This window comes from Ruditapes philippinarum, unplaced genomic scaffold (assembly GCF_026571515.1).
Source record: "Ruditapes philippinarum isolate M1 unplaced genomic scaffold, ASM2657151v2 ctg16391_1_1_1_1, whole genome shotgun sequence".
In the NCBI taxonomy this organism is placed as follows: Eukaryota; Metazoa; Mollusca; class Bivalvia; order Venerida; family Veneridae; genus Ruditapes; species Ruditapes philippinarum.
Window position 1 is genome coordinate 1 of NW_026857791.1, and position 14,569 is coordinate 14,569.

General features: G+C 32.6%; 2 protein-coding genes across 2 annotated transcripts; one reads left to right on the top strand and one right to left on the bottom strand.

Moving 5' to 3' along the window:
• The first annotated feature begins 3,013 nt into the window (after positions 1-3,013).
• On the top strand, positions 3,014-5,313 carry LOC132751074 (glutaredoxin-2, mitochondrial-like). The gene is made up of 2 exons (XM_060741185.1): positions 3,014-3,394; positions 5,027-5,313. Exons 1-2 carry the CDS (start codon positions 3,173-3,175, stop codon positions 5,117-5,119), a joined length of 315 nt encoding a protein of 104 aa, XP_060597168.1. The 5' UTR covers positions 3,014-3,172; the 3' UTR covers positions 5,120-5,313.
• A 1,234-nt stretch (positions 5,314-6,547) lies between these two features.
• Positions 6,548-14,228, bottom strand: LOC132751075 (uncharacterized). The gene is made up of 5 exons (XM_060741186.1): positions 14,091-14,228; positions 13,438-13,498; positions 9,789-9,940; positions 7,195-7,362; positions 6,548-6,661 (listed from the first exon to the last, which is right to left on the bottom strand). The coding sequence occupies exons 2-5, from the start codon at positions 13,488-13,490 to the stop codon at positions 6,603-6,605; spliced, it is 432 nt and encodes a 143-aa protein (XP_060597169.1). The 5' UTR covers positions 13,491-13,498; positions 14,091-14,228; the 3' UTR covers positions 6,548-6,602.
• Positions 14,229-14,569: the final 341 nt, after the last annotated feature.

The following is a 14,569-nucleotide window of genomic DNA, read 5'->3' on the forward strand; positions in this document are numbered from 1 at the left end:
GACTGGTTACTTAATGATTATAATTATAAAAAATTATATAACTTAAAAATTTAGAAAACAACACAGTTGGTTTGTTAAATGTTCAAAAAGTCCATTCCAATTGTACTATATACTAACATATAGACAAGGGTAATAACTCTTATATGAATGTGTCTATACGAAGTCAGAGTTTTCGCCTCGTAGTTTTATAATGAAAGAGGAAAAATAAAATAAAAATTACACTATATAGCCTAATCAATTTATTTATTTACGAGGAATAACATATATATTCTAGTTTGATAGATAAATTAATAGGCTACATCTTGCATTACTTTTTATCTATCCCCCTAAAAACTACGAGGCGAAAACTCTGAATTGGTATAGACACCTTCCAATGGGGTTTTGTTGTATATAAGTATTTAGTGTAAAGTTTTCGGCAATCTTTAGGAGTTGTTACCCTTGTATATTAGTATTAGTATATAGTGTAATTTCACATATTTTGTGAATATTCAATGAACCATACCCCCGTGGTTAATAAAGTACATACCATGTCCATGTCCCAATAAGAATGGTGGTGAAGACAATGACAATTGCTAACATTCTGAAAATATGGTAAAAAAATGGAAAGCTTAAAGAACGCTGCATGAAAACGGAAAAATAAAAATGTTCAAAATTCCACACAATACTAAAAGCGCATGATAGCCAAAACTTACGTGTTACTCCACTGAGGTCCAAACACCCTAGAAACATAAAATAAATAAAGATTTTACATACATGTAGGTCAGCCGTGCCACTTAAAGCGGGAAAATATGGGGAAAAAAAGATTAACAAGAAATATACTCAGAATTTAATTAAAAATTGATATTGATTGTGGTTCCTAGCTTGATTTGACTTAAAAAACTTCTTTTTTATTTTCATGTAATTTTTCCACAACAAAAATGATTATTCTAGATAACTGGGTAATAAAATCACTAAAATGAAATATTTTCAGTCCCGTCATGCCAAAAGAACTCGATGGAGTCCCTTATAATCATGCCTTCGCATATTCTTTATTAAAGAAGACAATTAGAACAAATACGCATTCTCGATGTTACAACCACTTATGGTACAAAATTGAAGTCCTTTGTATTGAGGTTGAAATTAAGATATCGAATGTGCATTTTTATCCATGTTAAAACAATAGTTGATATTTCAGGAATGAAGGAGGGCTGTGTGTTGTACTATTTTCAGTTTAAACCATTCGTAAGATAGTATTTTAGTGGTGTTATATCGTCACCTTAGTGCAGTAAAGGGTTAAATCCTTCTAAATCTAATAGGAGATAAATAGTTATTGCACTAAGGTGACGTATTAGCATCAAAGTTGTCGGAGCTTTTAAAATACCATATATAGAAGAAATGATATCAGTAGATTAAAAAATTAATTAAATTACAAAATTTAATAGTTGATTACATGAAGAAGTTAGATAGAATAGAAATTAAATGAAGCATTTAATTCTAGATTTTTATGAGATGAAATATGAAGAAAATATAAACTTTTCAAAATTAAAGATTTTCCTGCACAATATGGCTTATGTTTAGAAATACAAATGAAGTTTTATTTAGTTTATAAAAACGAATTTATTTTAGTTCGATTGTGTTCGAAGCTAACACGTTCTCTCAAATCCGTTCCTGAAACCAATCAATACTAATCAATGGGTGTAAATTTTCTGAAAAAACTAGAAATAATGTAATTTATAAAATATTTACCTTTCTCCAAAACGTCGTCCCTTTAACTAAACTCAAAGATTACGGGTTTTTTTTTATTTTATCATACTTCATCGTGGGAATCATTGCACGTGCAGACAGTATACATAACTTAGTGAGACCATCTACGTTTTTGTTATAAGACCATCTATGTTATCTTATACGAGTTCAAAATTTGAATGTTGAAATTTAAATGTTATTCTAAAATAGAATAAAATGATTTCTAAAACCACAAACGGAAATTTATCTAACACCCGTTTGTGGTTTTAGATTCTCATTTGATCTATGTAATAATTTCAACTTAAATTATAATTTAAGGCTTTTGAATCTCAATGGAGCGCAGGGCTGCTAAACATTTTTTAGGAACTTTCATCAAACTTTTACTGCACAAACTTTAGAAATTTGAGAAAATGTGATTGTTTTATTTTGTTTTTGACCCAAATATTTGAATTTTTTTTTTGACGAATTTAAGATGAAGTGGGTATGATTGTTTATGACAATTGATGACCTTTATATCGGCTTGTTAAGAAGTATCAGGTCGATTACTAGTATGTATAAAGCATTGAACATGCGTCTCAAACAGAACTGAAACAGAAATATTTTTGAGAAAAAAAAAGTTCCTGCAAAATTTTCAGCAGCGGTGCGCTCCATTGAGATCCAAAAGCCTAAAATAATAATTTAAGTTGAAACTATTACACAGATCAACTGAGAAGCTAAAAATGGGAAATTATGAAAAGGTTATAAAGATATATTCTCATAATTAAATTAAAAATCGAATATCTAGAGTCGTTTTAGCCTGATTGGAGTTAAAAAGCGTTTACAAACGCTTTCATTCTAGCTTGTTAGGTAAGTTTTTACATTGGAAAAAAGTTAAATAGAAAGGATTCTAGATAGGTACATTTTTTCATTGAAAAATAAGTTAAATAAAAAAGGGAGTGAGAGAATGATCTAAAGTTTTACACACAAGTTATTGGTATAGACTTATGTCAAATAGTATTAAAATCCCGAGAATCGTCAAGTAAAAAACAAACTCAGTAGACACCCTTTCTAAATTAACAAAATTTACTCTCATAATCACTTTCACAACGACTAATATCTGATCGTTACAAAAAGTTATATATTTTAATGTACATATTACAAACTTATTATTTATCTCCATTGAAATTGAAATATTGGAAGAAACCTATATAATTATCATGAATGTATTATGCTTACTGCATGAGGTAACTTAATACACTTGTTGAATATACTTTCAGACAATGTTGACATTGAACGATCAATAAACAGTCCTGATTATTGGCCCGTTTCAACGCACATTTTAAATAACCAATCTAAATCGATAACCAAGGCTTTAATCAATTATAAGCCAAATTAGACGTTTGCTTAATTCATAACTACTATAAGCGGCGCATACTGAAGTCAAGACTGCAGCAAGAAATCTTCTGCAACAATGGGCGTCAAAGAAGCCATAGAAGATAAAATAAAGAGCAAGAAGGTGATGGTAATAGCAAAGAGTACGTGTGGCTATAGCATAATGGCCAAAAATGTGTTTGCGGACTATATAAAATCCGGAGGTCTGGATAAAAAGGATTACGGTTTCTGGGATATAGATGGCGAGAAAAACTGTCAAGCAATTCAGGATGAACTTGAAAATATGACTGGAGCAAGATCAGTATGGTTTTCTCCTTTTTTACGCTTTTTGTGTGTCTTTGTGTACATGTCTGTTTCGTTGTTATTGTTGTTTTGTTTCCTTTCCCATGTTTCTTTGTTGTGTTTTTCGAGAATTTGGTTAATATTTATAAGTAACTTTCTTTTAACTAGATATTTGACTAGTGTAAACATATTTTATATTGCGGCACATACATGTAAAACATAGCACAAACGATAGGTATATAGTAATATGCAAATGGGAATGGGCAACAACGTCTAGCAACATTAGATGAAGATCATCCAGACAAAAATAACAAACTGATCGCGTTAACTAAAAGTGACTAAGTGACTGAAGGTATTATAGTAATTATCTGTTAAAATATGTATAAAATCTCAAATTGATAATGCCCACAACTTTACACAAGGAAGTTATTCATTCTCTAGTGAAGCTATTTTTATAAACTTAAAGCATGACGGTGCAAAACTTTTAAAATGCGTGAATCCCAAAAATGTCTCGAACTTTGTTAGCGGTGCACGTCTGTTTTAGTCACAATCTTGGATCTACGTGGGGGCAAAAAACCGATACAAAGTCGGTCCAGTTAAGATTTTTTTTTTCTTTTTTAGTATTTCATTGTTTTTCTATCCATCTTCTGTTATAGTGACAAGCCTATCACATGTTTTAGCGTCAAAATCGCATCCAAGAAAGTTAAAAAGAGTTGTTTTAAAGATGATTAAAGAAGAATATTAAAAATGTTAAGAACAGGGGGTCTGGAAAATTAGGTGATATATGTTCAGTGCAGGCTAAGGCTGCATTGAACTGCTCTTGGGAAGGGGGTAGGGCAACTGCAGGGGGTAGGTGTTTCAAGTGGTACAGTTTTAGAAAAGAAGTGGAATTTATAGCAGTCTGAAGTTGCAAAACACAGGGGATGGCCATGGCGTGATGTCCGGCAGAGGTGCGTCACGTATTCTTCTACGGTGATAGCAACCAGACCATGGTGAATCTTATAGAAAAGGGATAACCTAACATCTATATGTCTGAGTTCCAGTTTTCGAAGCTTAAGGGGGTGAAGCATGTCCGTACGTAACGCCAGAGGTTTCAATGGGATAAAGTACGTGTAGTGTCTGTTCATTCGAATTAGTAACCTATACTAAAAAAAAAGTTTTTGGGTAAAAATCAGTTGTTTTGTCAGGCTGTGTCACTTTATGACGAAAAAGACTCACATTCTAGGTACTGGTAACTCTCATTTGAATGAGCGGGCTTTACATTTTATCCAATAAAAATAATGGAATTTTAAAAATGCTTTTGACGAAAATTAATTCTTGACCGACTTTACTATTGGCTTTCTGCCCCAAAAAATAAACTGATATAGGCACCGTGCTTTAAACAAACTCCGGTCATTTTCCGGACTGTTAGTAGAACAACATTCAAAATATAAACAATAAGAATAATTTAAACTGTTATAACTGTTATAGATAATGTTTACCGCGAAATAAGTCGACATCTTTGGAATTCCTTTTTTCACTGATTGACTACCAAATGCCAAGGTTTTACATTGAATGTCTTTATTTTATTTTTCTTATTTTTTTTTTTTATTTTTTTTTTGATACCACAAAATTTGATAAGTTTTCACAGTTTTAACTTTATTTATTGCAGGTACCACGTGTTTTTATAAATGGAAAGTTTTTCGGCGGCGGAACGGAGGTGAAGAATGCAGCAGCCACGGGAAAGCTGAAGGAGCTTCTCTGAGTTTATACAAAATTGTTGAAACTTTAGAAATTTTGTGTGTATATAATACTTTAAATTCATGCCTACAAACTTATCCATAAGACATTCATGACTGACTTTTGTTCATTATGTTATAAGAGTGCCATAGTCTTAATTACAGTCGTATATCTCCTCGATCATTTCCGTAAAACTTCGGATAAGGACTTGAGGGAATCGGCGAGGTGTTCCGAGTCCTTGCAATTTTGAATCTTTGACGCCGCAAACCATTATATTTCAACGTATTCTATAAAATCAAATATTGTACAAATAATATACTAAAACTGTTGTATTAGGAATCTATATTGAAATAAATTTCTGTTTTTTTTTTGTTTTTTTTTTTTCTATTTCCTAGCAATGGCGGGGATGTGCGGTCAATTTTCGACCGGACGTTGATGTCGTCGCTCTTTAAATATTTTGATTCACGCAAGAGTAACTCTTATGTATTCTTTTTTTACTACTAATGTTTTATTTCAATATGCATATAACATGTAAATATTGGTTAGAATGGAGGGTCAGTGCACTCTTTTGTGCATAATTATCTGAAGAAGTACGAGGGCGTATTTATATATCACTTCCTGGACTATATGTGTGTGTGTGTGTGTGTGTGTGTGTGTGTGCGTGCGTGCGTGCGTGTGTGCGTGCGTGTGTGTGTGTGCGTGCGTGTATGTATATATGTATGTATGTATGCATGCATGGCCATGCATGTATTTAGTCTATGTTAATGAGGTCCATCCGCCCAGTAAGGCACATGTATGTATTTAGTCTATGGTTAATGAGGGTCCATGCCGCCCAGTAAGGCACATGTATGTATTTAGTCTATGGTTAATGAGGGTCCATCCGCCCAGTAAGGCACATGTATGTATTTAGTCTATGGTTAATGAGGGTCCATCCGCCCAGTAAGGCACATGTATGTATTTAGTCTATGGTTAATGAGGGTCCATCCGCCCGGTAAGGCACAAAAAGCAGTTTCGCTGTCGAGTAAGGACCCCGGACATGTCACCAGTCATGCCCTAAAAACCAAAAAGTGGTGATAATTTACCTCCATGCAGTTTCCACGGAATATTAGCCAAATCTATGAATTTTGACCCGTCATTTTTACATTGCGCGTATTAAAAAGCGTGCAACAAACGGCGCGAGGTCTATTAATGCATTGTTTGTCCTCTGTGAATGTATACCTGCATGCGCGGTTTTAATGTAAGAAAGAATAATTAAATTAACCGTTTTGGCAAAAATACCTCTTATTCTAAATTAATACTTAGCACGCATGGGAAATTAATTCTTCATGGTAATGAAAAGTCATTCGTTCCACCCTTACTCTATAGATACGATCATACGTGTGTGTAATCCAATATACTTATGATACAGAGAGATTTTCTTGAAGAAAGGGGGGGGGGGTAAAGGAAAAAAATATTTTATGAATGAACTATTTATTGTAAGGACATTTTTTAATAAAATCAAAATCAGTTTACGCCGACAAACCGTACCAAACTCGTTTAAATTCCATTTCGGATATCTTTCCGTCTCCTATATTCAAAAGATAATAGCGTGATCAAATTACAGAATACTAGTAACCAATAGTAGAAAAAAAGTAACAGATTTCTAAATGACTAATAAGTAAAATAATAATGATATAAACGTGGTATGTATTATTTTATATAATGTACTATCATGGATCCCACATTCAAACAAACGAATTATAAAGTGACAAGGTAAGATCGGTCGTTAAACATGGGCACTTGATTGGACTGGCATCGATGTTCACTTTCTTGTCTTTCTCCAAACATCTTAATTAAGCATAGCTCATGCAGTTAGAGCGTAAGACCTCGTCATTGTGGGTTCGATTTCCGGACTGGCCAACTAAAATTACTAGAACAGTCTTTAGGATGAGACTTAAATCTAGCTCCCATGTATGTTTGCTTAAAAATTTGGGGCGCTCAAGAACAAGCAGAAGCTTCCGGAAGTGTAGGTATCTTACTATATTTTGCACTATCTCCCAAAATCTAAAATTACTAATACTCTTTTGGATGACTCGCATCAAAAAGCAACAAAAATCATACCATCTCTATCAAAGTAATAGAACAGTCTGGAATAATCCGGATCTTTCTCGATACATCCGTCCCTGTCAGTGTCGGCATGGTGGAACAGTCGGATAGCTGCATCAAGGTCTCCAAGCTTGAGGTTTGTCCAATGTGCGATAAACTCCGTCTCGTCTATACATTGGTCATCTTTATACAAAACAAACATACTTTCACAATTTAAGTCATTTATGTAGTGTTTAGAATGTTATTGATTCTTAATGAAACATTTCTACTCTGCAACATTACTTTTTCTAAGCTGAAACACAAATTTCAGGTTATTGAACCGGCCACGAAATGTGCACTGAGCAATGAACATCCTGAGATTTGAGAGACAGATTTCAAAATACTATTTTATAACATTGAGCGCAGGACTTTGTTTGGTCACTGCAAGATAATTTATTATTTAAAACACACAGAATGCAATAGACTAGTCCACTTTTCTTCTTCTTCGAAACAAAAATATACCAATCCTTTTAGCCATATCAAAGAACTCCAAAGCAGATTTTACGACATTCATTTATATTGGTTTATTACCAAATGGATTTTAATTATATATTGTACTAGATTCTGTTTGAAAAAAAATCTTTATCACCGCATTTTGTAATTGATCAGTACTGGTGATACAGTTCTTATGTGATCTTTGAGATGACCGTTTAGTAATTTTGAAATTGTGACCTTTTAATGTGATGTTATACCAACAACAAAAACGGCATATCAACAGAGTTATTACTTATGCCAGTAGAAGCCTTAAGGCAGTCTTACTGCAAAAATTCTAATACCGGCCAATGTCGTAGCAAATCGGTTATTTCCGGAACGTTTTTTTTTCAAAGTCTTGGGCATTAGATTATCTACAATCACTCATCCTTGTATAGGTTAGAGTGCATATTGGGTGTTCTTCGTAAATAAGAAAGCTAAAAAGGAGCGGAGCTTGCGAAGCGACTGTAGCTTTCTTATTTACGAAGAACATCCAATATGCACTCTAACCGGCTTAGTGCTCCGCCTATTTTTTTCCGCCCAACACACTGCGTGACGTCACACGATAGCCTAAATGTGTATAACCATATTTGGAAGAGGTAGCGGTACACATTTTCGGATCACGTGTTTTGCATAGCTTATTCCCGCATTCTGTCTAGATAAAAAAGACAATATCACGATGCATATCCATATCGGTACACTCTTTGCGAAATATTCTCAAACGGTACCCAAACATACACAGGTCATTCTCTGCTAAAAACAAACCAGCGATGGATAACAATGCAGTAAAAAAAATTCATTGTAATAAGGAAAGGAGGTATGACACGTAGAAAAGATGTATACCACGGAACACTAGAATGTTTTATTTATGTGCTGATTTGTCATGTGCCCGATTTTCATGATCTGCAACTTCACAATATTAAGCTACAAAAAGTCGACATGTCTTGCCTCGCCCGTCACCTCGACATATTTTTCGGGCTGAAATGAACCTGTAGCTTGATTATATATGCATCATACATATTTATTATGTTCATATACATATCATCTTCAGACAAATGGCAGTATATTGTCAAAAAAATGTAAAATTGATAAAAACACCCTACTTTCGGTTTTGCAGCGGCACGGGCTGTAATATTTACATAAAAAGTAAGAAATATTACATACATACTTTGTTGGAATAAGTAAACTTTTTATTTGGAAATTATAAAATGATACTGGTTCCGTAAGTAATAAAACATTTTTACTGTTATTTTGCCTGTTTTCATTTCAATGAACCTCTTTTTTTAATTCTATGCCGTAGTGACGATATACATGTGCGTGTACGGAAAAAACATGATGCATAAATATTGATTAGTAGGAGTAAACTTCAAGATCTCTGCACATGCGTATATTTCACTTTAGCGCTCTTCGAAACTTAGATCCGCCCACTTGCGTTTTATAATATAAAACGTCCAGTTTATATAAAATCTGTTCTATTAAGATTTGAAACCTGAAAATTTGAAAAATCCTCGTCGGTGATTGGCTTAAAAAAATTGGCGAGCACTAAGTATAGGTTAGAGTGCATATTGGGTGTTCTTCGTAAATAAGAAAGCTAAAAAGGAGCGGAGCTTGCGAAGCGACTGTAGCTTTCTTATTTACGAAGAACATCCAATATGCACTCTAACCGGCTTAGTGCTCCGCCCACTTGCGTTTATAGTATAAAACGTCCAGTTTATATAAAATCTGTTCTATTAAGATTTGTAACCTGAAAATTTGAAAAATCCTCGTTGGTGATTGGCTTGAAAAAATTGGCGAGCACTAATTTCGCTATGTATTCTGGTCATAAACGGTTAAAAATGATTGGATAACGAAGATTGTGAAAAAATAACGATCCGGATATAACCGATTTATTACGTTATTGGCCGATGTTAGAATTGTTTTAGCGGGAAAGCATTCCAGTAAGAATACCTTAAACATTCGAACAACTACCTGGTAGAGCTAACCCGCGACAGATGTAACGCCAGATGATAGGTATAGAACTACTAGCAGATGTTTGCCCGTGAAACATGAATTACTTGCTCTTGGTTTTATTTCAGATAATAGGTTCACCATAATCTTACCGTTTATATCAAAGTTGTGAAAGATATCCCCCATTTCTTCAAGAGACAGGTAGCCGTCTGCTGTTGTGTTTCTGTTCGCTTCCGCTATACTGAAGATTCTGGCTGCATCCTGATTGTCCGGAATAACGGGACGGCCAGGATTACAGCTGACTCTTTTTTAAAAAAAAGAAACGATGTATGTCCTTATTATTCATATTACATGTATATATTTTTTTATAATACTGCACATTTGTAACGATGCTTTTCACTGGATAATCATGACGTTTATATAGTTTTATACAATCTGATTAAGATCAGCTCTTAATGATAATAATTTTATTTTCAGTTTACTTGTTTCAAATTACTTCAAACACGTTTTTTCCTAACAAAAATCAAAAATTTGTTTTACTTTCACGGACAACGGTATTCTGATGCTTCTTCTAATGCCTTTCAGTAAAAACCGGTTTTATTGTAAGTATGGCTAAGGAAATCCGAATCATAATAATATTATATGGTGGTAATCAGATCAACCGCCCATTCTCAATAAAATAAAGCATTTGAGGTTGAAAAATATTAAAAATTTGATGTTGTCATTGTGTCATTTTTTATCGCTGAAGTAAATGTTTAGGGTATTTTGTAAGTTTGCTAGAAATGTTTTTAACAAGAAGCTATGATATAACAGGATGGCATTTATTTCGGTAATGACACTGTATTTCTTCGGTAACGTAGATTTCAGATCTAATAATGTAACATATTGGCTGCACATTAATAACAAATGTCTGTAAAATATATCAAAATCAGTAAATTCTCTATCTAGAGGGACTTTCTAACCCAGGAAAATTCGAAGAAGTTGGGTACCTTGCTAATTTTCAGTCAATTTCTTCAATGTTAAATATTCGTACAAAGCAAAAATAGTCAATTTTGAAAATGATTATTTTATTCTCATTCAAAGGATATATATCATATATAATATATGAGAGGTCGAATGCATACACAATTTTTGTATTAGCATTTTTTTTCTCAAAATATTCAACTTTCCACTTTCTTAATATTTGGAAAATTTAGTACTAAACAGTTCGATATTTATCCCCATATAGGATGTCACGTATGTTTCATTTTATTCAAATGCAAGTAAAGGTTGAGAAAACAATTTTATTTTTTTGTAAAATAATTTATATTTATGGATATTATTTTAACATTATTATATATAGAATGAAATACGGCCAGTAAGCTCTTTGCAGAAACGAATTAGTTGTTGCTGAGAACATCAATATCTTGTAATATATTTTTAACATTTCTGCTGGTACATCAACATATTATTAACATATCTTTCCTTTGTAAAAACAATTTTGTGTCTTCTTACATCTTATACAATGTAACCGTTACTAACAGGCATGCTAATCCCAACTTTATCTTTAATTTTCAAAAATTGTTGAATTGTAAGTTGGAGTAACTTTGTTTCACACTCGCTTATTTATGAACTTTATCACGGAATTTAAACTTACATGTAAAATCGACTTTTTTATTTAGGAATCAAATGCACATCATTCTATTGTCATAAAAATGCGATTTTATGTTTTTATATATGCATGTGTAAACAATATAAAGTCTGTTTGATAAAAGTAACGTTTGTTTCACTGTGGTTACTTAAACAAGTAAAAACACGACCAAAGTTAACAAAATTTACTTACTAATGTCAAATAGAAGTTAATGTTGATGTTATACGTGCTTTCTGACTTCCATTTCCCTTTTGATAAACTTACTTTAAAAAGTTGATAACGTATGTTTCTGTTACGTATGTTTCATTTTTACATTGAAAGTGGGTTAAAAATGACGCAAGACCGTTTAAGCCGCCATAATTTGTGGTTAATATATAAGAGTTACACACATGTTAATATTCTTTCTTGTTTGGATTCTTCTTTGAATGGATTGGCTCTTAAATAATGGTAACGTATGTTTCTTTTTAAAGTGCTGTTGAATAGATTTGAATAAAAAATGAAAATTTCCGAAAATAGAATGATATTTGAGAGGCTGCAAGCTTATTTTTACTTATAATTATATATATGCTGTATTATTAAGCATGCATCGATTCAATTATGTAATTTGGGTTTCACTTCTTATTGTTTTAGGTTTGTCACTATTTATTTATATGCATTTGGCGACATTTGATCATTCATTATACCAATGAGATTTTAACAGTCAAATATAATTTTTACCAATAATCAAAGTGCATATACACACAGCAATGACTAATTGCACATGTTTCGTTTATTCTGGAACTTATTTTTCTGAAACACAATTTCAAAGTTGAAAATTTTAGGTGGCGACAGTAACGTATGTTACATTTTAGGGCATTAATGGTACTTGTAAAAGAAAAATAACAGATAGAAATGTAAAACTGAGAGTGTCCCTATTAGACAAAGTGGCAGCCACCTTTCTAACGACATTTTGATCTCAAGAAAAACCTTCGTATAAGAGCTACCCAGTGGAACATCAAATGCTGTGTTTTATTGAGAATGAGCGCAACATGTAAGAATTAAGTATATCTGAACTTTAGTCAGAATGTAGTTTTTTATACGACTTCTGCCAAAATTATCAAGAAATCTCACTTTTTTCTCTAATAGCAAATAGAAGATGCTGCATTATGAATTCGTTATAAATATTTCTGACAGATTATATGACCCTATATAAAGGGTTGTCTGAAATATAATCATCGACTAGCGGCTGCGGTTATATTTCTAAACAACCGTCTATTTAGGGCCAAACCCTGTCAAAAATCTTTATTACTAATAATATATACGTGTAAACAAGGGATTTTTGTCCCTTTTCATCACACTTCAATAAAGGAATGAGATGTTTTGAATGAATTATCATCATGATTTAAAAATATTTATTTGTTTCATCAACCTCAACCTTAGATCGGATGGAAGGTTCTTTAGCTCATCTTTTGTACAATATATTTAATAACAAATCCCATAAAATTTAAACAGACTAATTCTAAATTCAAAGCTGGGGAAATCCACCATATAAATTCAGCAGGTTAAGATTTAAATGAATTTCTCATCTAGTTATTAAATACAATGAAAGTTGAATGTTTAGAAAAGATTTATTATACCCTTCTTATTTACACAGGAAAGGGGATATAGCTCTAGTTGACAATTTTTATTAATATGGAGATCAGATTTCTCTCCCATGATCATGGTAAATAATCTAAGGCAAGGAGTCTCTGTCTTTTAGGTTTGAGGCCTTGTATGAAGAGGTCATGTGTCCCCTTATATCATATTTTGTATGACATGTATTTTGGGCTGGTGGCCTTTATTTACTGAATAAATCTTTTGACTTGACTTGACTTGTCTTGACTTATAAAGTAAGTACTAGAGTATCTAGGAAACGGATTTTTTCATCACTATCGAACTTGTAAAAAAAATGTATCTGTAACTGTTTGAACTGTCTATATCATCTTAAATGTTAATCTCAGAATATTGCCAATATTAGTCTCGCTAAAGTCACGCCATGATGGGGCGTATTTAAAGAGCTGAGTTTGAAATAACTGATACCGGCATGGGTCCGTATTCCCAGTGCCAGAAAGGGCGGATGGACCATTATTAAGCAAAGAATACACACCTACCAACCAAGAAATTATAACCGTTATATAAGCAGTTATACTCACTCTTTCCATGTGCCGAACAAACAAAACAAGACAGTGAATAGCGTGGCAATCATTTGGTACTCTAATAAAATAAAAAACAAAACAAAAATATTCTGCTTTATCATAAGGAAGTAATTATACGATAAAAAAATTAACCAAATAAGTCTTTACATGAATGATTTATAGTAAATAGGCACACAAAAGAAAAATGACAAAATTTCATTATATACCGGAACTGTTGGCGCAGATTGATTATAAATATGTGTCTTTATTATAAATGTCGTATTTTAGTTGATACAGAATTTATTGGAGTTCGATTTCGGAGGATGCTTTTAGCTTATAGACACACTCTCTGATCTGTTCCTGGAACCAACCAGTACTGAGCAATGATGTGTAAAGTTTCTGCTTGAAGAAAACGCGACTTGTTCCTAACGGGGTTTGAACGCACGCGACTACGTAGCCATTCTTAGCTTATTAACCACTCGCCCATGCGGCCACATAATGTATTTTGGGCAGCATCTCAAGACCTGACCAGCATCGGTCAATTGGAGCTTCATTGAGACACTGGTAAATGTATGTTAATAAAATATTACTAACTGGTAGTATACTACACGCAGTGTACTTTCTTTGGATACATTAAAATGAATAAATAAAAAAAAAGTTTGTGTCCTTACCGCTCTTTTCTAATTCCTATACAAGAGAAAATGCGTGTAACGTCACGTAATCATGGGAATTAACGCAGGTGTAGTCTTTTGACTAGTTCGACAATGGAATTTATCTAATATGAGTAAAATATTTCGCTTCAATATGATAAGACTGTTTATAAGTGCTTCCATGTCAAAAAGATACAAATTTAATACTTTACTAGTTGAACTTTAAGATCCTACCTTTTGACACTTTGGAAAATGTTGGAGCATACTGAAATATGTTCTGGTTTTATTTTTTTTATTCTCCAGTTCGTATAAATAAACAATAATTTTACAAATTTACAAACATATCTCAGATTATTTTTGATTGTAAGAATAAACAATGGTTACATCAGAAAAAAAACTTTAAATAGCTAGAAAATAAGTACTGTAAAATAGATCTAATATTATTGTAATAAAGATTGTAAAAGAATATGTGTAATCTAGGGCATGATATATTTTTGAAG